This window comes from Pelmatolapia mariae, linkage group LG4, assembly GCF_036321145.2.
Source record: "Pelmatolapia mariae isolate MD_Pm_ZW linkage group LG4, Pm_UMD_F_2, whole genome shotgun sequence".
In the NCBI taxonomy this organism is placed as follows: domain Eukaryota; kingdom Metazoa; phylum Chordata; class Actinopteri; order Cichliformes; family Cichlidae; genus Pelmatolapia; species Pelmatolapia mariae.
This window is the reverse complement of record NC_086230.1, coordinates 34,150,733-34,172,878: the sequence shown is the minus strand read 5'-3', so window position 1 is coordinate 34,172,878 and position 22,146 is coordinate 34,150,733. Positions and strand designations below refer to the sequence as shown.

At 42.5% G+C, this 22,146-nt stretch overlaps 1 protein-coding gene across 2 annotated transcripts; it reads right to left on the bottom strand.

Annotated features, from left to right (window-relative positions):
• Window positions 1-7,594: 7,594 nt before the first annotated feature.
• Window positions 7,595-14,168, bottom strand: foxj1a (forkhead box J1a). 2 transcript variants are annotated; one of them, XM_063470890.1, is made up of 3 exons: window positions 13,534-14,168; window positions 11,954-12,571; window positions 7,595-10,462 (listed from the first exon to the last, which is right to left on the bottom strand). In XM_063470890.1, the coding sequence occupies exons 2-3, from the start codon at window positions 12,506-12,508 to the stop codon at window positions 9,638-9,640; spliced, it is 1,380 nt and encodes a 459-aa protein (XP_063326960.1). In that variant the 5' UTR covers window positions 12,509-12,571; window positions 13,534-14,168; the 3' UTR covers window positions 7,595-9,637. The 2 variants fall into 2 exon arrangements, with proteins under 2 accessions (XP_063326960.1, XP_063326959.1); XM_063470889.1 differs by lacking the exon at window positions 13,534-14,168 and having other exon boundaries at window positions 11,954-12,760.
• Between the last annotated feature and the right edge of the window lie 7,978 nt (window positions 14,169-22,146).

Here is a 22,146-nt window from a genome sequence, read left to right as displayed (position 1 = left end):
CATCATTGCTGTTTTATTGTCTGTAGATCCTGCATTCATTTTGTGAATTATTTTTTGTTTTTTGAAATGCAAGAAGAAATTGTACTTTCTAACGTAAAATAATTACGCACACTTTATTGCAGTACGTACGTGTGTGTGTGTACAGAGGAGATTTCAGCCCTGCTTCAAAGCTTCAGCATGACAGGACAACCTCTGGGACTATCTGAGTATCATAACCACAACAAATATGGCTGATGTTAAAAGCATGTGCTCCGTATTCTCGTCGGCACTCATCCCTGATCGCTGGGCTCCACTTTCATGTCACCTGTCATTAAGCTGCTTCATATTAAACTCATTTATTTAAACTTTCTCAAACAAGACATTAACATGTTACGTCTGCACAAAGATCATCAAGGAAAATAAAATAAATACATAAAAATAAATAGTGTATAAATAAAAACTATACAAGAGTTGTGTCTACTGTTTACAAATGGTTGCTGTATACAGTAAATACACTCAGAGAATGTAAATATGTAGATTAAGTACAGTGGGAACTATAAATGTCACCAAACCTGCCTCATAGCTGTTTATTTAGCTTACAGTGCATTTTATTTAAAATGCTGACTGATGTGCTCTTTGGGTGTTTCAAACCTGATCACAGGTGTTTTCACAGCATAGTCTGAGCAAACAGATGAGCAGCCCCTAAAAGCTGAGAGCCACTCTGTTTGGATTTTATGGTGTTGATTTTTCATGCGCTGCTGTGACAATAAGATAAGACGTGTCTTCACGTGTTTCAACGCAACACAAACAGCAGGAAGACGGAGCAATAAACATCACATCAGGTGACGGAGAAGCTGCAGCAGTAAAATGCTTTCTATGTGTTTACTGAGCCACCGGCGCTCTTCTGTCGTCCTGATGAGGAGTTTGCATGTAAGTAAGTCACCTGCTGACTGTGGAGGGGCAGAAATGAGTGTTGGTACCTCCGATTGTTGATTTAATGACGTCCATCTCGGGCAGATCTTCAAGCCTCATATCAGCATGCGAGATGGGTCACTGTTCAAATCCAGTTAGAGCACATGAAAGGTGTCCTTTATGCCTACATTGTGATATCAGAGCCGTGATTTAATCTGGATCAAAATCATTTTCACACCATTTTTTTTAATCAGTAATTTTGTTACAACCAGTGTAGAGGCGGTGGAGAGATGCCATTTTCAGGAGCTGAGCTGAGCAGGTGAAAGGAGAATCACACAGTCTGTAGAAGTAAAACCAAAGAGGAAACCCAACAAACACAAGGAAACATGGAGGAATCACCATGCACGAAACAGAGAGCTGATTAACTAAAGAAAACCCCGGATCATCATATATATATATGTTTGGCTGTTAACCGAAAAGGTTGGTGGTTTGAGCCCACACAGGGATGCCAGAAGAAGGCTTGAGAAATACCAAGGGCTCAGAGAAGAGCTCGAGAAGATGTGGACGGTGAAGGTAGCAGTGGTCCCAGTGGTAATCGAAGCACTAGGTGCAGTGACTCCCAAGCTAGGAGAGTGGCTCCAGCAGATCCCGGGAACAACATCACAGATCTCTGTCCAGAAGAGCACAGTCCTAGGAACAGCTAAGATACTGCGCAGGACCCTCAAGCTGCCAGGCCTCTGGTAGAAGACACGAACTTGAAGGATTGACCGCCCGTGGGGCGATCGGGGAATTTTTTTTAATATATATATATATATATGCTCAGAGCACTCGTTAGGGATTATCAGGGAATTAGTGCAGGAAATGGAAGCAGTAAGTAAAAACACAAGAGACACAAAGAAAAGCAAAGACGAAACTGAGCCAGGGAGATGAAGACACAAACACAGGTGAGAGAGAGAGAGAGAGGGAAGCACCAGGAAAACTAAAGCAGTAAAAATCAAACAGAAACTGGAATTCAAGAATGCAGGAACTGAAACTGAGACTGTCATAACACGACTCCAACCATCCATCCATCCATCAAACATCCATCCATCTATCAAACATCCATCAAACATCCATCCATCAAACATCCATCAAACATCCATCCATCCATCAAACATCCATCCATCCATCCATCCATCAAACATCCATCAAACATCCATCCATCTATCAAACATCCATCCATCCATCCATTCATCAAACATCCATCCATCCATCAAACATCCATCCATCCATCCATCAAACATCCATCAAACATCCATCCATCCATCAAACATCCATCCATCCATCCATCCATCAAACATCCATCAAACATCCATCCATCTATCAAACATCCATCCATCCATCCATTCATCAAACATCCATCCATCCATCAAACATCCATCCATCCATCCATCAAACATCCATCAAACATCCATCCATCTATCAAACATCCATCCACCCATCCATCCATCCATCCATCCATCCATCCATCAAACATCCAACCATCCATCAAACATCCATCCATCCATCCATCAAACATCCATCAAACATCCATCCATCTATCAAACATCCATCCATCTATCAAACATCCATCCATCCATTCATCAAACATCCATCCATCCATCAAACATCCATCCATCCATTCATCAAACATCCATCCATCCATCAAACATCCATCAAACATCCATCCATCCATCCATCCATCCATCCATCAAACATCCAACCATCCATCAAACATCCATCCATCCATCCATCAAACATCCATCAAACATCCATCCATCTATCAAACATCCATCCATCTATCAAACATCCATCCATCCATTCATCAAACATCCATCCATCCATCAAACATCCATCCATCCATTCATCAAACATCCATCCATCCATCAAACATCCATCAAACATCCATCCATCCATCTATCAAACATCCATCCATCTATCAAACATCCATCCATCCATCTATCAAACATCCATCCATCTATCAAACATCCATCCATCCATCCATCAAACATCCATCAAACATCCATCCATCCATCCATCCATCCATCCATCTATCAAACATCCATCCATCTATCAAACATCCATCCATCCATCTATCAAACATCCATCCATCTATCAAACATCCATCCATCCATTCATCAAACATCCATCCATCCATCCATCCATCTATCCTTTCATCCATATTGCTATTAACCTATACCCCTCAACATCAACCATTTCATAGAAATCATTGTAGTTGTCCAAACCATTTTTTAAATTACAAATATCCACATATTTAATTATTTTCTGTGTAACATCTGGAAAGTTTGATCTGTTGATATTTTTGTTTATGTGGTACAGACTGTAATATTTACTCTATCCAACATGAAAGTTGAATAAAAAAACAATTTTCTTTATTTTTGTGACAAAAAACATTAAAGTTGAAAAGAATTGTGTCTTTTATTTTTGCATTATTATGGAATATAATGATATACTGTTCAGAAATGACCACTATTTGTCTTTTGCAATGTGAATTTTCTTTAATTAACGTGTGTTCAAACATGCTACTACTACTGCAAAGTGCTGCTTTTTAAAAAATATTTTTACTAGCCTGAGGTGTTATGTGTCCCAAATTACAGATGCTGATTTACTTTGATATAAAGATGAGTGAAAAATTCAGACTTTTATCTTTAATGGTTTTTGTGATATTCATGTTCAAACGTGAGTTTCAGTGTGCAAAACAATGGCCTGTAAGTGGCTCAAAGGAGCATTTTTCAGAAACATATATCTAAGAAAGTATTTGGTAAAGGAAGCTAAAATCTCACAGCAATCACTATATTTGTTCAAACTTTGGACCATATAGTCTTCATGCAAATGATGGAGCAGGATTTGAGGTGGAGCGACTCTCTTGAAGTCGCGTGGAGTCTTACCTTCACACTGAATATTTTCAAAGTTACGGGGAGAAAACATTTTTCATTTTTTAATTTGTGTAATTTTCATTAGTGAGCCCTCATAAAGGGACCCATAGATCCTGATGCTGCTCCGTGAACTCCTCCATGAACTTGCGGATGCTTCTTAAGGTGGAAATGATATTTAACAAAGAGAAAAGAGTGCGAACAAGCATGCCAAAACTCTCCTTTAAGCAGGATTTAAAGCAGGACTTTTCCTTGTAACGGCATGTTGTTAAATTGATATATTGGTACTTTTACATAAGTAAAGGATCTGAAGAATTCTTCCTGTGCCATTGCACTTTGGGGGTCTGTTCTCTGGAGCCTCACTTTGGTGAGGTAAGTGAACTTTCACAAAAACCCTGCTGCAATAAATCTGGGGCTCCATCCACACCATCCCTCCTCAGCCCTAATCAGCCTCCATAGCACCAGGAACAGACCGTCACCCATCTCCGCTCCCCCCAGTCCTACATGACAATGGTACCAGCAGTTACCCCGGCAACAGGCTTTTCATTAGCTGTGTGAAAAAAAGATGTGTTCCCCGCCGCTTCTCGTCTGTCCACCGTTTCACATCTTGCAGATAAGCTGCAGATCCCTCGTTTGGCAGTGCAGCGTGCAGGAGTGGAGACATCCTGACTGCTCTCAAGAGCTGAGACTGACTAAACCTGAGCTCAGAGCACCCGGACAGTCAGAGGCTGACCCGGTGCTTCGTCGTGAAATCTCACCCGAGTGTCATTGTTGTGTTGCACCGTTGTCTGCGCTGAACGTGAAGCATCTAAAAACATGCCAAGATGGCTTTTTAAAATGCCTTAATGGTGTCAGCTGCTGGTTTCAAGTCTGCTAGTTTGAGAAGGACGAGGCGGTCCGTGCTTTACCTCGTGATCCACATCCTGAGGCTTCAGAAACCATCAGGTCTGTGAACCTGCCAGTAATCATCCCTGTCAGCTGTGTCAGAACTAAAAATGCTTTCGATCATATTTTACAATCATATAAAACAAGAAAAAAGGGAAACTCTTCACATACAAGGAACTAGATTCACTAATTAGAAAACCTCATTTTCCCTCAATAAACGTATGAGGTATTGGCAGGCACCCTGCTCTCTTCTGCTGAAGCCTGCTGTAAGTGGCTGTATCGTTAGCCCGGCCACATTGGGTGTTGGCGTTTAGCACTTTCAGTTTGCAGCGTTTCTTGTTGGAAGAAGCGGCGAGGGTTAGCGTTTCAGCAGGTGGCTCCTCTTACCTGCAGCCATCAGCAGGGCCGGAGAATAATACCTGCATCAGGTTACCACAGCATCTCATCTAACCAGCCTGCTGCATTATAATTATGAGCTCTGCGATCCAGCTGGAGAGCTCCATCCAGCAGGTAATAGCACTGCGGGGGGGCCTACACGGAGCTCAGGCTGGGGGGGGGGAACAGCAGCTCCCCTTTCCAGGAAAAAGGCTGCGGGGCTTGGTATGAAGATGCAGGATCCTTCTCTTCCACAGGCGTGTTGGGTGTCCATCATGCAGAGGTGTAGCGTTACAGCACTTTATCTTTTCCCTTCATCCCTCTGCCGTCATTACCTCATCAGTGACCACAGACAGACACGCTCGCTCACAGAGAGCCTGTCTGTTCACGACCCGGGGCGGGGGGGGCGGGGGGGCTTCTTAAATTCTACATATTTGCATTTGATTGCTGCGGCTATTCATCTGACGCTCTGAACGCGAGCCACCTAGCTAATCTGCGGCAGGGTCAGAGAGTGACGGTGTGGTCTACAGCGGGGCAGACAGGCCGTGATATATGGGGCCGTGGGACACTTGTCCCCGTTAGACCCCACACCGCCCCAATGAGGGACCACAGATCTGAGCTTCATGGGGAACAAGAGTCTGACTGAGCACAGACAAAGCCATGAAACAGAAACCCAGCCACCCCCTGCTACTATTACCCATCTACTGCCTGAACACACCGAGAGCCCCAAAAGAGACGAGCAGGAAAAGAGCAGCGTAAATCTCACGCCCAGGCGCACTAAAGCAGAGGGGGGTGAGGGCCGAAACAGACAGCGAGCAGGAGAAAACAAGACATACCACGTAGCCATGAAACAGCCCCGGAGGCATGCTCACAATGACAACGTGCTGATGATTAGCAGCTCAGCACGGCGACTGTTTCAGATTACCCTGTTTGCTCATCCTGATGGTCATTTCATTCAGGTCATAAGCCAATAAATCTGGTAAAACTGCACCATAAATTAAAATATATCTTAATGAAAAGTCTCAAATTATAGTATTTCATCCTGAGGGGAACATGAAGTCCCGAGAAAAAAAGCTGCTGATGGATTTTAAATATAACAGAGTACCAAAGTCATTTAAGGTTATCCTCGGGGCGCTCAAAATCGGACCCATGTAAACATAAACGCTAGATTTAAAAAATCAATTTAAACCAACTAAAACAATTTTAGGGGTTTTGGAAACTACAGTAAAATAAAATTACAGCAGAAATATCTGTGGACTTGGTATTTGTTAACTTGTTTACTGTCTGATGAGGGTTTAGTCCACTGCTTTTAAAACGTTCTGTTTATACTGTGATATCTAGACTGAATAAAAAACATACTAAAACTGTCAATGTAACAAAACATTTTCAAATAATAAAAGCTAACCTGAAATAAAAAATAAAATAAAATACAAACTAACGAGAAGCCGAATCCTTCAGCATCCATAAAGTACATCGTAGAAAATAATACTCTTGGAAAATATCAAATGCGCAGAGCTTCATGGAAAATGACACGAAGCTTTGCATGAATCTTCATCACATCCATCCAACAGCTGAGGATGGGGTTCATCCTCAGGGAACAAACCACTACTCCTTACAGACTGATCTGTTGAGTCGATACGACACAGCAGAAGTGAAAATCTATCAGAAAATCACTCAAATGTATCCTGCAGAAACCAAGAATATCCAGACAAAACATCAGGGCCGTCCCGTTCCCATTTGAATGCCTCGACCATCACAGTCATAGACCGCCTGATGAAAAAGAAAAAGCTCTTTTATGAATATCTGTAGAAACTATCATCACAATCCATCCAGAGTGACTGTTTTAAGAGAAACACTTCCTGTTTCATAACCACCAGCCTTAGGATTCACCCTCGGGGGACTTTGAATGAGTTATGTACAAATCCAACAAGCAGGAGTTGATGTATTTTAATAAATGAGTGAAAGCTTGGTCTGGTTGTGGTCACGGCATCACCAAAATTATTTGAGTTAAAGCTCGAGTGTCACAGCAGTCCAGACGGTTAGCATGCAGGAAGTCACCCTCTCAGGACCACGACTGCCTTTCCAGACTTTACACCTCTGCATTATTTAGAGATAAGAAACAGAATAACTGTGCTACAGATTAGCCGTTACAGTTGAGATCATTAAGATTCACCCTCTGGGGACCACGAATATCTGAACACGCCAGAGAAATCCCCACCAGAGCCGTGGAGCTGTTCTTCTTAGACGATAACCTCATGGTTGGACTAGAGAAAAGTTAAAGATTCAAAAGTCATTTTGATTGTCCTCTGGGGACCACGAATGCCTTTAAAACATTTCAGCCTTTACACTAACTTTACGTGTTACTGGATGAGTGAGAGGCTTGGAGGTTTTTGGTAGAAGAGTTTATCCTCTGAGGACCGTGAACTGCCTTTTTTGGTAGTCAAACTGAAAGAGCCTTCATGACTAAAAATGAGGAAATGTGTCAAGTAGACAGGCGAGATGCAGTAAAACATTTTTTATTGTCAAAGAAAAGTGGAAAATAAAATAAAAACAAAAAGGTAGAAGAATACATGAGCGTTTAAACATCAGCATAGAACCAATCATGAGGTAAGATCCCATTATTGTGGTTTAAAGTGTTATTTGATTGAGACGAGCTAAAACACAACCATAGCTGGTTTTACTGAGAGTCCCTCGAGTGTATTCACACCTCAGAATACACAAAACAGTGAGCCTGCTCTCTCTGAAGTAAACAGCATGAATGGACTCCAACAAATGACTGTAACATATAACAAATACCACTGTACAATGATTGCACTTTCACACATGTTTAGAGAACAGTTACTGCATCTCAGCAGTTAAAGACTGTCCCCGTCCTTATGCAGCGTGATTTGGTTTAGTCTGAATCCAGCGAGCTCTTTTGTCCAGCAGCTCCCCAACTTTATCGCACACCAACACAAAAACATTTCCTCATTGCAGTAAAACGCGCACGGCCGCCCCGTCGAGTCCCAAGTGTTGTTCTTGGCACATAGAAGGTCAGGTATTCATTTACAAGCCACCGTGGCCTCTTTAAACTGTGCATTTTAAGCTCCTAATGGTTCTTTGTTGGAGAATTTTGCCTCAGGCTGCTTTGTGTTTATTTTAACTTTTACACCGCAAAGCTGTGACGCGTCCTCTGCTGCGTTTCTTTATATCTACCGGCTACAAAGTCACAGGAAGGAAGAAAGAAAGCCGTTACTTCTACAAGCCACATACGTCAGTCTGATTTTCTGGAAAAAGTTAAGCTAACATGAATAATTTGTTAAAGTTGTGCTAGTTCATTCTGAAAATAAAGAGTTAGTACCAAAAAATCCCACGCCAAAAAAAGAAAAGAAAACTAAATGAGTAAATCACATCTACACAGAACATAATTTGGCAAAAAATCTCATCATCAATCTGTCGTAGCATTACTCCTGATTCCACTTTAACAATTAAAAAAAGTCTTAGTTGATCAACTATTCACTGAAAATATCTTTCAGGCAACATGATCTCCTTTTTCACAATAAAACACACTTTCGTGACGTAAACAGAGACCATGTTGTGTCGTCTGTAAGGCCTGGTTACACCAGAGATCAATTTATTCCAATAAAATTGTACCGATTGGTGGATTCATGCTGTTAGCTGTTTATTTCTGAAAGAAAATGTGGACCTCTCTGATCAGATGGAGTGGCTTTGGTTGCCGGTGGATTGCATAAAATAAAAGTTGTGCTTTATCGCCAAAACCAACTCAATGAAAAGCCATACGGTCTGATTCCAGTTAGCGTCGCACTTCTCACAGTTTCTTTACCGCTTGGTGGGTAGTCGACGTGCGTTTGCACTGGCAATGTTTTTGTGTAGTTTTATTGAGAGAGTTTATTTTGGGGGTTCTCATCTTCCTGTTACGATTGAGTGGACTAGTGACTGGCTAACCTATTAGCATTATCTGTAGGAGCTCTATGTAAGAACATAAATGTCTGAATCAGTTTGAATGGACATTAAACTAGAAATAAAGTCTACTTGCATTTAGCTCCAGCATCTTTAAACTACACCCTCCCTAACAGCTCAATGATTGGCCAACTTCTGGAAGCTTACTGAAGGGCAGCAATCAGTGCTTGTGAGGGGTAATGACCGCTGGAAATGTAGTTTAAACAAATGTTTACATCATTATGTGAAACTTGTTTAGCAGGAACACCGTCCACGCCTGGCCCGTGTTCTCACAAACACATTAAGGGAAACATGACGCTAAAATTACCGTGCTACCTTCTGGTGTGTCCAGGCCTTCACTCTGAAAACTTTCATTTCACAAAAAAATGGAAAAAAACATTCAGTGTAGTTTCTCTGTGGAATATGAACTGCTGCTGTACATTGTGGCATCATTGTTCGGTAGGCATTGAGTGTTTATTTCCAGCATTGAACCTGCGTAAAAATGTTTCTCTAAAAATACTTTAAACATCTTGAAAAGGACGGTTAAGCTTGCATGAGGGTAAAAAAAGAGTATTTTATTCCCAAGTTGTGTTGAGAAGGGTTCTTAGTTTGTAAGACGACCTGGAAATTGTTCCTCAAAGGAGGGTGTCCATCCTGCTGCTGGGGTCCCCACCTAATGAGTCCTCGAGCCCAAACAGCTGGTCTAAGTTGACGGTGGAGCTACAGAGGAAATCACTGCGGCCGTGATCCTCCTCCTCCTCCGGCCAGGGGTTCTCCAGGAAGGCTGTGGCAAGGAAGGTCTCCTCATCAAAGTCAGACATGTTGTTACTCCTCTCTGCCTCTGCTGAGCCTGCAGGGGCTTCAACAGGAGAAATGTGGGTTCCCCGCACTGTTAGGTCCTCCTCTTTCATGATGGGGCTCAGAGGCTCACCACCTTCCAAACTGAGCTCCCCGCTGAGGGCAGAATCCAGAAGGGCGTCCCAGTCGAAGTCCCCCTTCAGAGGTCCAATCTCCTTCTGTTCATCCATGGAGAGCAGAGGGGAGCTGGACCGACGGGGGGCTTTGGCAGCACCATTTCTAGAGCCCTGCTTCCTCTTGAGCCCACTCCTTCCCCTGACCACCGGCCAGGACCCCAGCATGGTCCCCTCAGCCAGATGGGGGTCCCAATTCTGATCAGCCCCCGTTGCCTCTTCGAACTCTCGAAGAAGCCTTTGGGACTCTGGGTTGATGCAAAGCCCGATCTGCCCTCTGGGCTGAGGCTGCATGTTCACCCTGAGTCTGTTCCGCAAGGCCGGGTTGATCTGGACGGGCGGCATTCGTCTCTTCTTGTAGGCACCACTCAGGAGGCGCTCAGCGTACTGCGGGTCAATCTTCCAGAAACCCCCCTTCCCGGGCTCGTCCTTCTGCCGCGGCACCTTGATGAAGCACTTGTTGAGCGAGAGGTTGTGTCGGATCGAGTTCTGCAAGGAGGAATGTATATTTTAAATAATAGCTCACACACTGTCTTCATTCAGCTCAGATCATCAGATTGATGTTGCTCTTATTTGTGTTCAGCACATTTGAAGCTGCAGCCTGGCTTAACAGTTAGCTTAGCTTAGCATAATGGTAGTAACATGTTTACAAAAACTGTTTCAGTCTGTGTAGATAATTTCCCCCTTCATAACTGTACAAGGGAGAATGTTTGGATAACTCTGGATTAAAGTTTGCATTATTAGAGGCGTGGCCTCTGTGACTGACAGGTGTATGGTGACACAGGCGGCTGTCTGCTAGCTGTCTGCTAGGCTTCTCCTCAGCTAGCTAGAGACCCTGAACTAAATCTCTGGACCATGTTTGTGCTGTTGGAGCCTTTTGGAGCATTTTTAATTATCTAACCAATAATATGGATGCTGTGAAGTTACTGCACTAACAGACCGTCCAACAGGTCTGAGCTCCAGTTTTAGTGAGTGAAATTCTAGGACTAATTGGATGTTACTAAAAAGCCAAAAAGAATTCCTAAATGTTCATGCTAAGAATAAATGGCAGAGAAATCTCCTTTAAAGTAATACAGGTACATGTGTACTATATCTGAAGTCCTTTTTTGCCTTAAGCCAGGAAATCAGGGAGCCAAGGATGTCAGGTTGGAGCTGATCCCAGTATGCTGCTTTTAGCACACCTGCTAAACCTGTGAGCTAACCTGCCCGCTCACGTTTCCTTTTATGATCCTTTAAAATTAATCTTAATTTAAAATTATTTTATTTTCAGGCATCCTTCCATTTTTGGCTTGGGTAACAATATTTCAAGGGAACTAAATCTTTATTTTAACACACATGAGTTGCTATAAAGTTGCTGGTATGTAGCTTTTTAGGTTCAGATACCTTTAAGTGTCTTTTCAGCAACAGACTTTAGCTTTTTGTGGTGCAGGAAGTACAGCTAGCAGAGCATTGTAGTCAGTTATAATGTGCTGTGTATCCTTGCATTCAACCATCCAGCCCCTCTCCACTCAGGTCTAAACAGAGCGCTGACCCTGTGACCTTTGTTAAATATTATCTGCCCCATGTACTGCCTTACAATAACAAAATGCTCTGAAATGTCTGAGGCTGAAACTCTGGGAGTGCAGCAAACGGCTTCATCAATCATTGATCCAACAGAATTAAAGTTTTCTGAAAAACTGCTGCTGCCTTCATGAGAAAGAATCTGCTGCGGTTACTCCTACTGAGCTGATTTCAGGTATTATGCTGCTTAAAAAAGGAAAACAAAAAGTGCAATCCTGTTAAAGTTTCAGTGTTTTAGGCCTCAGTTATTAATTACACACAAAGCCAAGTGGCAGCAGGCCCAGACCTCTGTTCTCAAACAGAAACACATCCAGCTGTGATGTGACCTGAGAGAAACTCATTTTCACACAATGAGTGCAGCAGGTGGCACATCCTGTCTCAGGTGGACTGCCTGTGTGTGTGGGGGGGGGGGTCCGTTACCTGCCAGGTGGGGTCAGCATGGCGGTAGTAGCAGAAGTTGTCGGTGATCCATTTGTAGATGCAGGACAGCGTGATCTTGCTCTTCTTGCTGGCCTGCATGGCCATGCAGATGAGGGTGGCGTAGGAATACGGCGGCTTGATGTGCGCGTTGGTTTTGTAGTCCACGTCGTCCGGACAGTGTCCGTGAGCCACGATGCCGGGCAGTGGCTGCATCCTGCTGTAGGCTGCCGCTGTGGGCTTCCCCGGGGTCAGCGGCATCCCGAAGGAGGCCGGGTCCCCGGCCAGGGGGGAGGCTGGCGCGTCAGAGCCTAGCTGCTGGTGGCCGAACAGGTGGTGCTGGTGGTGCGTGTGATGCGGCACGTTGGTGCCGAGGATGGAGAACTCCTGCAGCCACTGCAGGCTGGTCAGGCTGTCGTCCAGGCTGACGGAGCAGCTGCTGCTGTCAGTGCCGCTGACTCCGTCCCGCTCCTCAGCCTGAGCCGCCGCAGTCACCACCTCCTCCTCCAGACCCACGGAGCCTTCGGCCCACGGGTCGGCACAGCTCAGGGACAGCATGGCTCTCTCCTCTGTGTCAGCTCCTTCTCCTCCTCCTCCTCCCTCTGTTACCTCCTGACAGGACTGTAAATACACACCCGACACTTCAGCGAAGGCCAGAACAATGACCCGAGAACAGCTCTGTGTGCGCGCAAAGGGACACACATTCAATCCACATCCACGCATTCATGCCCGACACCCACTCAAAGCAACAGCTCAGCGTTACGTCACTCTGACACCACAACATCTTTCTTCAGGATGTGGACAAACTTTTTCTCACACACACACACACACACACACACACACACACAAACATGCACACACACACACACACACACACACACTCAAACATGCACACACACATACACACACACACACACACACACACACATAAACACACACACACACACACAAACATGCACACACACACACACATAAACACACACACACACACTCAAACATGCACACACACATACACACACACACACACACACACATAAACACACACACACAAACATGCACACACACACACACACACACACACACACACACACACACACACACACACACACACATAAACACACACACACACAAACATGCACACACACACACACTCAAACATGCACACACACACACACACTCAAACATGCACACACACATACACACATACACACACACACACATAAACACACACACACACACACTCAAACATGCACACACACACTCAAACATGCACACACACACACAAACATGCACACACACACACACTCAAACATACACACACACACACTCGCACTCGCGCTCGCGCACGCACGGGTCTCAGTTGTCGCGTCCTGTTTTAATAAAGTTTGGATTTTTTCCGCTTTCTGGACTTTCATAAGTTTTTACGCGCAGTAAAATCCGCAGATTTGCGCTTTTTGTACTCAGATCGATCAAACTCTTGAAGGACTTTTGAACAGTTCTTGTGTGATTTTTACATTTCTGTACTGATTTGCTTGCTGAGAGAAAAAGGATAAATGACCTTCGGAATAAAGATCCAGACTCACCTTTGAGCTGCGCCCGTTGAATCCAGACTGATGGAGGCCGAGTGTGAGTCTGCGCACCTGCTGCTCCACACGGAGACCTGGGGAGGAGTCCTGCTTCTCCTGCTCGGCGGAGGTTTGTGGCGGCTGTCAGCGCGCTGCGGGCTCCAGTTTAATACCTGCTGCAGGAGGTTTGACCGGCAACCATAGAAACGCTACACCCCCTGTAAACAGCTCCGCGCGTCTTCATTGGCCTCCCCGTTTCTATGGCGCTTCATTTTTAATCACGCTCAAGTCAACTGTGGCCGCGGGTTCTCAATCTGAGGCCCGGGGCCGCTCCGGGGGACCTGCTGGGACTTTTACTGCAGGATTATTGCAGTTTTATTAAAAGCGAACTCCGCGTGACTTTTTCTTTCTTTAAAAAGCGAATGAATGCAAAAACATATTAAATCAGGATGGAAGCTCAGGTCCTGCTGCTCCAAGGCCACGATGCACCATCCACCCACACATCCATCATTTCTATTATATTTAATACCGCACTTATTACTCCTCTGCATTCAGGACAGATTAAGACTCCATATTATTAAGTCTTCCAAAAAGCTTTCACAAAGTAAAACCAGATTTTCTGTTGTCCTGCTGCTCTGAACAGTCTGAGCATGTGGAGCTTCATAAGGGATAAACTATTTGACTGATTTTAATTTCTTTGAGATGAAGATTTTACATTTAAAACATGAAAATAAAGTCTTTTAAAACTATACAGAAGACCCGATTATTGAAAATAAAAATGTTTCCTCTGTAAACGTTTCAACTGCTCGACGGAGTTTTTAGAGATAAAATGAGAAGAAACAAACAAAAACAACAGATTCAAACTTTTTTGTTTTTGTCTTTTCAGGAAGCTGATGAAACTTTTTACGCTCAAACAACAGATTTAAATCAAGAAAAAATCTTTTTTCTCGTCATGATCTGGAACTTTCATAAAGTATTTCCCCAATAAATCTCTAAATTTGTCAAAATAAAGAAACAACAATAACAAAAAAAATCTAAAAACCTGAAAGTAAATTTTGTGTGTTAATCAATCAAGCAAAACTTTATTTATATACACTTTTTATACAATAAAGCTGTAACTCATAGTGCGCGCACACACACACACACACACACACACACACACACACACACACACACACACACACACACACACACACACTACACTCATGTAGTATCACAGCAGGACTGTCTTTGGAAACACTGAGACACAAAATAATAACTAACAGTGAAACATAAAGGGAACTAAGGTGAAAGAATAAAGACATTATATAATGAAAGCAGAGTTTTAACATTTAAACAAATAATACAATGAAAATATCACAATGAATTAATAGAAGGTGAATTAAAATTTTGAAAAAGAGTAAAAAAATTAAAAAGGCTCTAAACAGTCTGAGCAGCCCTCGGGTCATCAGGTGGACTCTTCCATAAACACGGAGCTTATTAACTCCATAATAATACCATGTTACCTCTATGATAACTCTATGATAACGCCCCACAAATCTTCTGAAAACTGTTGAGAGTTCATTTGAGACGCGACCAAAAGGAGAAAATATTAAAAAGTGTTTGTTTGGTTTTGACGGGGGAACATTTGATCATCTTTAATAACAGAAACAGTTTGTGGAGAAAAAGGACCCGCTGTTCAAAGTGCCCACCTCCCTCCACCTAAAACACTTCCACAGGATACACCTGTGCGTCCTCACTGATAGCTCCTCCTGCAGACTCCTCCCTCCTCTGTCCTCCTCAGCACAGCTGTCTCCAGGTTACAGAGGAGGAGAAGCCTCCCCAGGTCTCTGGTGGAGGAACCAAAGGAGGGGTTATAAAATGAGAACAGGGTCAGTCTTCATATTTAGGGTGAGTGATTTGTCTGTGATGATGATTCGTGTTTCTGTTTTTGTCCTCACCGGCTCGTCTCTTTGGATTTCCTTGTCCTTTTGTTTTTGTTGCACTCTGAACTTCTTGGTTTGTTTTTCTTTGCTTGCATCGCCTCTGTCTGCATGGTCACATGTTACAAGAATACTGGAGTCTCTCCCTCACATAACGACTCCTCACCCCTGGGTCTGACCTCAGAGGCCTGGACTGAGAATCAGGCATCAGCCATAGGAGACGTTTTACTGCAAAACGAGGTTTTTGTCTGATTCTGAGAGTATTCGAGTACTTTAATACGGTTACTTCTTGTGCCTGACTGGGCTTGCTCGTTTGTCTGCACAATAAATTTAACATACGAGACAAACCAAAAGCTGGACCGAGCGTCTGGACCGATGCAGGCGGAGGCGTGTGTGAAGGAATGCACTTTTGTCCATAAGGCAGAAAAGGAGAGAAAGGCGAAACAAAGAGCTCGGTGCCCCTGAATGTTCTGTTAGTGTGGCTGAGTGGTTTCCTGAGGCCCCTCACAAAACTGTAAAGCTATAAAAAGGCTTCCTCATCTCCTCAAAGCTGGTCTCAACTGATCTGCAGAGGCTGCTGACAGCTGCAGGCTGAGTCAGAGAAACAGAGCTTCACCTGCTCACAAACCTCTTCAGGTGTGAGGGGAGGAAGTGGGAGCTTCAAAATAAAAGCTGAATTGTGGACCTCCTCTAGAGATAAATGATGTTTTCATTCAGGACACAGATATTTCGATTGATGCGTGAGTAATGCTAACATCAGGGAACAAATGGATTAACTTTAAACCTTAATATACTTAAATGGATGAGTTCTAATAGAATACAGTTGTTATTTGGCGTGAAAGTCAAAAATGAGAGATGCTCACATTTTACTTTGATTTTATGCCTGTAGTCCTGTCTCTGTCCCAACTCTCTGCTTTGTTAGCCTTCTTCACCTGTTCTCATACAGAGGTCAGAGGTCAAAGAGGGACCAGTGAAGCAGACTAACTTTAAAGAACAGAGGAGGAGGGAGAGGCAATCTGGACTCAGAGCGACTACAGAAATTAAACTTCACAGACTGGCTGATGGGCCCTTGGACATACTGCCATAAACACATAAACACGTTTTCATCTGAAGAAAAAAAGCAGAAAAAACACAATAAAGACTAAATCATGACTGTAGGGACACTGAAATGGAAACAAGAAGGTGAAAAACTGAGAAAACAGCTGCAGAGACTCGAAACATCGTCCACAGTGACAAATGCTGTGAAACAAAGAGGAGACAGAAAACACACAAAGCTGTAAAACAGCTGCAAAGAAAAGACCAGATAAATACAACACGAGGCAAAATGTGCACAAATACATGCAAAAACACAAAAAGAGACACCAAGCGCTATTCTGATTTTTATTTTCATGTGTTCCAAAAGAAAATGACAGACAGCAGAATTATTAACACATACTCAGTATATTAACTGAAATTTGTTCCAGATTCAAATATTTTTATTACAACTCTGCTCCAAAGTTTGTGATCTTTGAATGCATTTTTAATCACTTTGAGGTTTGGACTGCTGGTTTAGTAAAAATAAAATGTAATCGTCACTTTGGACTGGAACAGTCAGGCAGCAGGAGGAAAATCTAAAAGATAAAATGTCAAATAAATATGAGCCCTTTGAACACAAATAAAAATCTATTTAAAGGTTTATTAATAATAAAAACTCCAGATCATCATCGTCATTTCACTCAGTTTAATTTCTGAAATCTGGTTTATATGTTTGTCTGTTTGTTTTTGTTTGTATCGTTTTGTTTAAATGCGCTCTGGTGTAATGTCTATGATTGGACAGATGAGGGCGCCATATACACGTGAGACGTGAAAGAGGAAAAAACTGACCTGATTTAGATGCTTTTATATTTGTGCCGTCATTAAAAAGTTATTCCTGCTACATTAATGTCACATCCATATTTTTTTCTCCACTGATTTCTTCCAAAGCTGAGCAGGATTCAGTGATTCCCGCTCGGAAACAGTGGAAACTCCATGAACACATCTTCACCTCCACTTTTACACACTATTAATCTATTCATCTTATTTATTTAGTTATATATTTTTTAGTATTTGTTTGTTTGTTTTTCTAGTACTGTGTTATTGCCATTATTTATTCACTTATATTGTGATTTTTCTATAGAGAAGCTCTCACGATTCTTTTATTTGTGTTATTATTACTATTATTGTGTTTCCTAATGTATTTTCCTTTGTGCTTGTTATGCTTTTGTGCAGTAGTGATGGTTTGTTTCTCTCTTGCAGTCTTTTTTTTTTTTGCACTTCCTGTTCTCTGTTGTCATCACAGGAACATGTTTGTGGATCTGTCAGACGTCTGTGCAACGACTCCTGTGATAATTAAAGAAACTGATTCATGTATTACTTTTATAAAGTAACCGACGTTCCTTCAAAGCTTCTCGTTTAAAGTTTAAAGTGTGGAACTGCAGATTTTGGGGTTATTTCTGTAGTTTTTGCCTGAAAAATGACTGAAGCCTCATTTTTCTGTGGCTGGTTGCAGTAACTGCTTTGAGCTGTGATCACACAGAGCGCAGTGAAGGTGGGAACTGTGCAGTAAAATAAAAGGATGAATCACCTCATTTAAAAGGTGTGTTTGCCGTTCAGGGTGTAACTGAGTATTTCTGCAGTACTTGAGTACTTCCGTCAATAATCATTGTGTTTTTGTAAATACTGAGCTGTGCAGACGGCTGTTAACCCCCCCCCCCCCCCCCCCCCCCGCTCTTGCTGTGGTGGTGAGATGACCCCCAGCTGAACTTTTCTAACATTCAGCAGCAGCTCAGACGGGAACCGTGAAGCACGAGCAGCTCCAGGAAGCAGGAAAAAGAAAAAAAGCAATGACTGCAGGTTTCAGTGAAATTACAGAAAGCTTGATGTTCCCGTTTCATCAGAGACGACGGCTGCATCGTGGGCCCTGCACGTCTCGAGCAGGCGGATAAAAGTGCGTCTCGTTCCTGCTGGATGAAATCCAAATGTGCTTTTGTTTTACTGCTCAGGTTCATTTTTAACATCCGCTCAGAGACAAACCCTCACCTACGAGTAAACATCCCCCACCGAGAATATTGATGAGTACAAGTGTGCAGTTACAACAGTCAAAGGTTAAAGGTCAGGTCAGTTAGTGGCTGGGGCTGTGAGTCACTGAGAATTCAATAAATATGTTAACAGATGAGAAATAATGCACCAGAGATAAATGCAGGTTAGAAAGTCTCAGCTCACTGATAAAACATCACTTTTCACATCATTAGATTTAATTTCACTGCCCTGACGCCACTTCTGAAGAGAATTCCAAAAATCTGAGGAATATTTGCATTTGAAGGAATTATTCAGAGATAAAAACCGACACACTTTGTTTTGAACATGGTGCCGCCTCAGCCAGCGAATCAGGCCACAAACACCATGTTCACACAGTTCAAAGTGCTCCACAGATAAAAGACAAGCTGAGCACAACAAACACGAAACAAGCATCAGAAATAAAAATATTACAGAATAAGAGAATAAAAATGAAGAAAGGGACGTCGGTGTCTTTGCACTAAAATCATTTTGCATGGACGCCCTGGCTCGGTACGGTGTGCGCAAGGGGTCAGTTTGGGGACCAGCCTTGTTTCCTGTGTATATGCCCCCCTGTCTGCTCTGTAATTGAGACAATGAGGACTCACATGATCATCAGAGCTGAGTGCTCTTTGTCAAGTTTAAAACTGGACAGAAATAAAAGATGAGGAATTCAGGTAGCAGCTGCAAACATCACACCACCAAACTAACACGACCTGTCGTCTTTAAGTATCTCAAAATAAGACAGGACACAGAGGCTATCACACCAGCGAAGCCTCCAGTGGGTGCCATCACAGTGGCTACATCCATCATTTATATACAGTCTGAGATGACCAAATTATACGTATCCTCCCTCTCTGACATCACAGAGAGCCATGATTAGAAAACACTGTGACCGACTGAGCGTTCAGAGCGGTCTGAATCTGAGGATTACAGCACACACACTGACCTCATTAACTGAAACTTTGGCCATGTTTAATCTGAACATCCAGCTCCTGAACTGAGATACCTGACAGGTAATAAAGCAAAAGCAGAGCAGGTCCATCTGAAATGAGCAGCTACACTGCTGGGATGTTCTCATGAGAACATTTAATCACAGGAGGAAACAGAACCACTAGACCTGCTAAAGCCTGTCAGGAGCTTTGTGTCCCTGTAGTCTTCCTCTTTCCTCCAATAATACATAATAGATGCCCTCCTGTGTCACATGCTCCTTCACCTGCAGCAGGGCTGAATTATTCACCTGATGGCAGAAAGAGAGCCGGACAGCCTGCAGCCGAGAGCTGCTCTGCCCCGATAAGAAGATTATAGTGTTCATCAGGAGAAGCGTCTCTGTGGGTCCTCTGGAGCTCAGCTCCGAGGGGACAGGCTGATAGTGTTTCGTGTCAAAGCCACGACGCTCATCGAAGCACAAACACTTGTTCCTTTTATCTGTAAGCCATCATCCAAAAGGCTTTTTAAATTTTAAAAGTGTTTGCAGAAAAATGCAGCATGTTACCAGTGGAAACCACAGACTGTATATCAAAGATGGATGTACCCACTGGAACATGACTCTATGTTTGAAGTCTCTGTGTTAGAGTTTTAGCTGCAGCCATCTTGGTTTTTGAAGCCAGAAGTGACCATGTTTAGGTTAGATGTTGGAGTGCTAAGTTAGCGGTTAGTAAGATGCATCCACATATATCTGTGTAGGTTCTCAGTTATCCAGGTCATGGAAATCTGGAGCTTGGAAAGACTTTTTAAAATTTCGTGAAGACATTTTACCTGCTCAGTCATCCAGGTAAGTGAATCACTGTTGATTCTGTTCATCTGGACGTAGCCAGACGGAAGAAGTCACTTGGATGAGTGACGAAACGTTTCTCCCACTGAAAACTCTACGTCCAGATGAACAGAATCAAACTTTGGGGATTTACTTACCTGGACGATTGATCATGCATCAAAACTGAATCTTTTGGGGTCTCAAGCAAAATGTATCTTCAGTGCTAAAACCAAATGGTGGAGGCCTTTAAAGTCTAGTGGGAGTTATCCCTTAAGAGGGTCGTTGACCCACTATTAGCATGAGCAAAGGTGTGGAAAAGGGCGTGGGTCATTATCAACAGAGGTTTCGGGTGAATCCATTGTGAGACTTTCCCTCACACCATCATGTGACCTATTGAGATCAACTGATGCAAAACGTGAGTGGAGGTTGAGGCGCCTGGGAAGGATCTCAAAACTGCTTTGTAGGTGGCAGACAGTTGGCGTTGTAAGCCACCCGTCTGTTCAAAGATGGAGATGCCACCACTTGGTTTTAGAAATGAAGAAGCTTCTCGGATGGGAAATCAAATGTCCTCACGAAAGCTACAGAAGTCCGGTCAGCTTCTTGAGCAACTCCCCAGTGGATGTTGGAGGAACTACAGTCTGCCACCCCTGGGGCCACCCCATTTAAAAGTTTCTAGAAACGTCTCTGGAAGTTCATGTGGTGAAAAGGGGTCAGGATATCAATACAAAGATCAGTTTCATGTCCTTCTTTACGTTCTCACTGTCACGTTAGTGTTTAAATAAACCATGCTTCATCATTTATACAGCAGCATGATTTATTTTTGATGTGCTCCTGAGATGTTAATTTTGGTTTATTGTCCAATAACAACAACTAAGATGTTTGTGAAGGCAAAATCAATTTCATTATTAGCTCCTTATTTCAGAAAAATGTTAATGTAAGTCACGTTTATAGTATATGATATATTATATGGAGCATACACATTTAAGCCATGTGTATGTGGTCAGAAAAAGAAAAAATAGTGAAAAACTAGACATACTCAAGTATGAATAACAGACATGTAATTTTTATATGAATATGAGAATTATTATTGTTAATAGGCAAATTCAAGTTGGCTGGATTCCAACATGAATTTAATATTCTTTATATATTTATTAATAAAAGCAATTAAAATTATTTAAATCCTGGACTTTATGTACTAATAAAAGAAAAATCTCTCACATCAAAACGTTTGTAAATTAACACATACGTTACAAATCTTTAAAATACCCTGTAATTCTCATGAATATTCTGCATTACTGTGGAAACAAATTATTGAATAAATCGGTTGTGTTCAAAATGTGTTGTTTCATATTACTACAGTATATATTACAGTTTTGATAAATGCAAACGCAAATGCAAAATAAACCTCCGTGTATTATGTAACACACTCCTTATAGTAGCCTATTTAATTTAAAATAGATTTTTGATATATCAGGTTTTTGTGGAGTATATGAGAAAAATATAGGCTGTCAGTTAAATAAATTAAATTTTTAAAAATGTATTTAATTTATTAGCTCTTTCTCAGGTTGACTCTATGAACGGGATATGTTTCAAAAAATAAAACAAAACAAAATATTTACAGTGTTTACACGTGTGAAGCTCGTGAGGAAGCAGCCAATCGGCTCTATGAATTTACGGCCACTGGCTGATCGAACATTACGTCAGCGTAACGGACACAAATGAAAGCGCTTGTGTAATGATACTCGACAAACACGGAGGGCGGCGTGGACGGTTTTCACTCAGGCTTCTTTTAGACTCCACCCACCGACACAGTCCTAACACATAAAACCAGCACACCGAAGAAATTTAAACTCGTCTCACCGATAGCCAATCAGCGCTTCTGTA

Excerpts from the sequence above, each read along its gene's own strand:
- foxj1a (XM_063470889.1), bottom strand. The coding sequence starts at position 12,673 with ATGCGTGGATGTGGATTGAATGTGTGTCCCTTTGCGCGCACACAGAGC. Across the intron at positions 10,463-11,953 it reads ATGCTGACCCCACCTGGCAG|AACTCGATCCGACACAACCT; the intron begins GTAACGGACCCC and ends TCCTCCTTGCAG.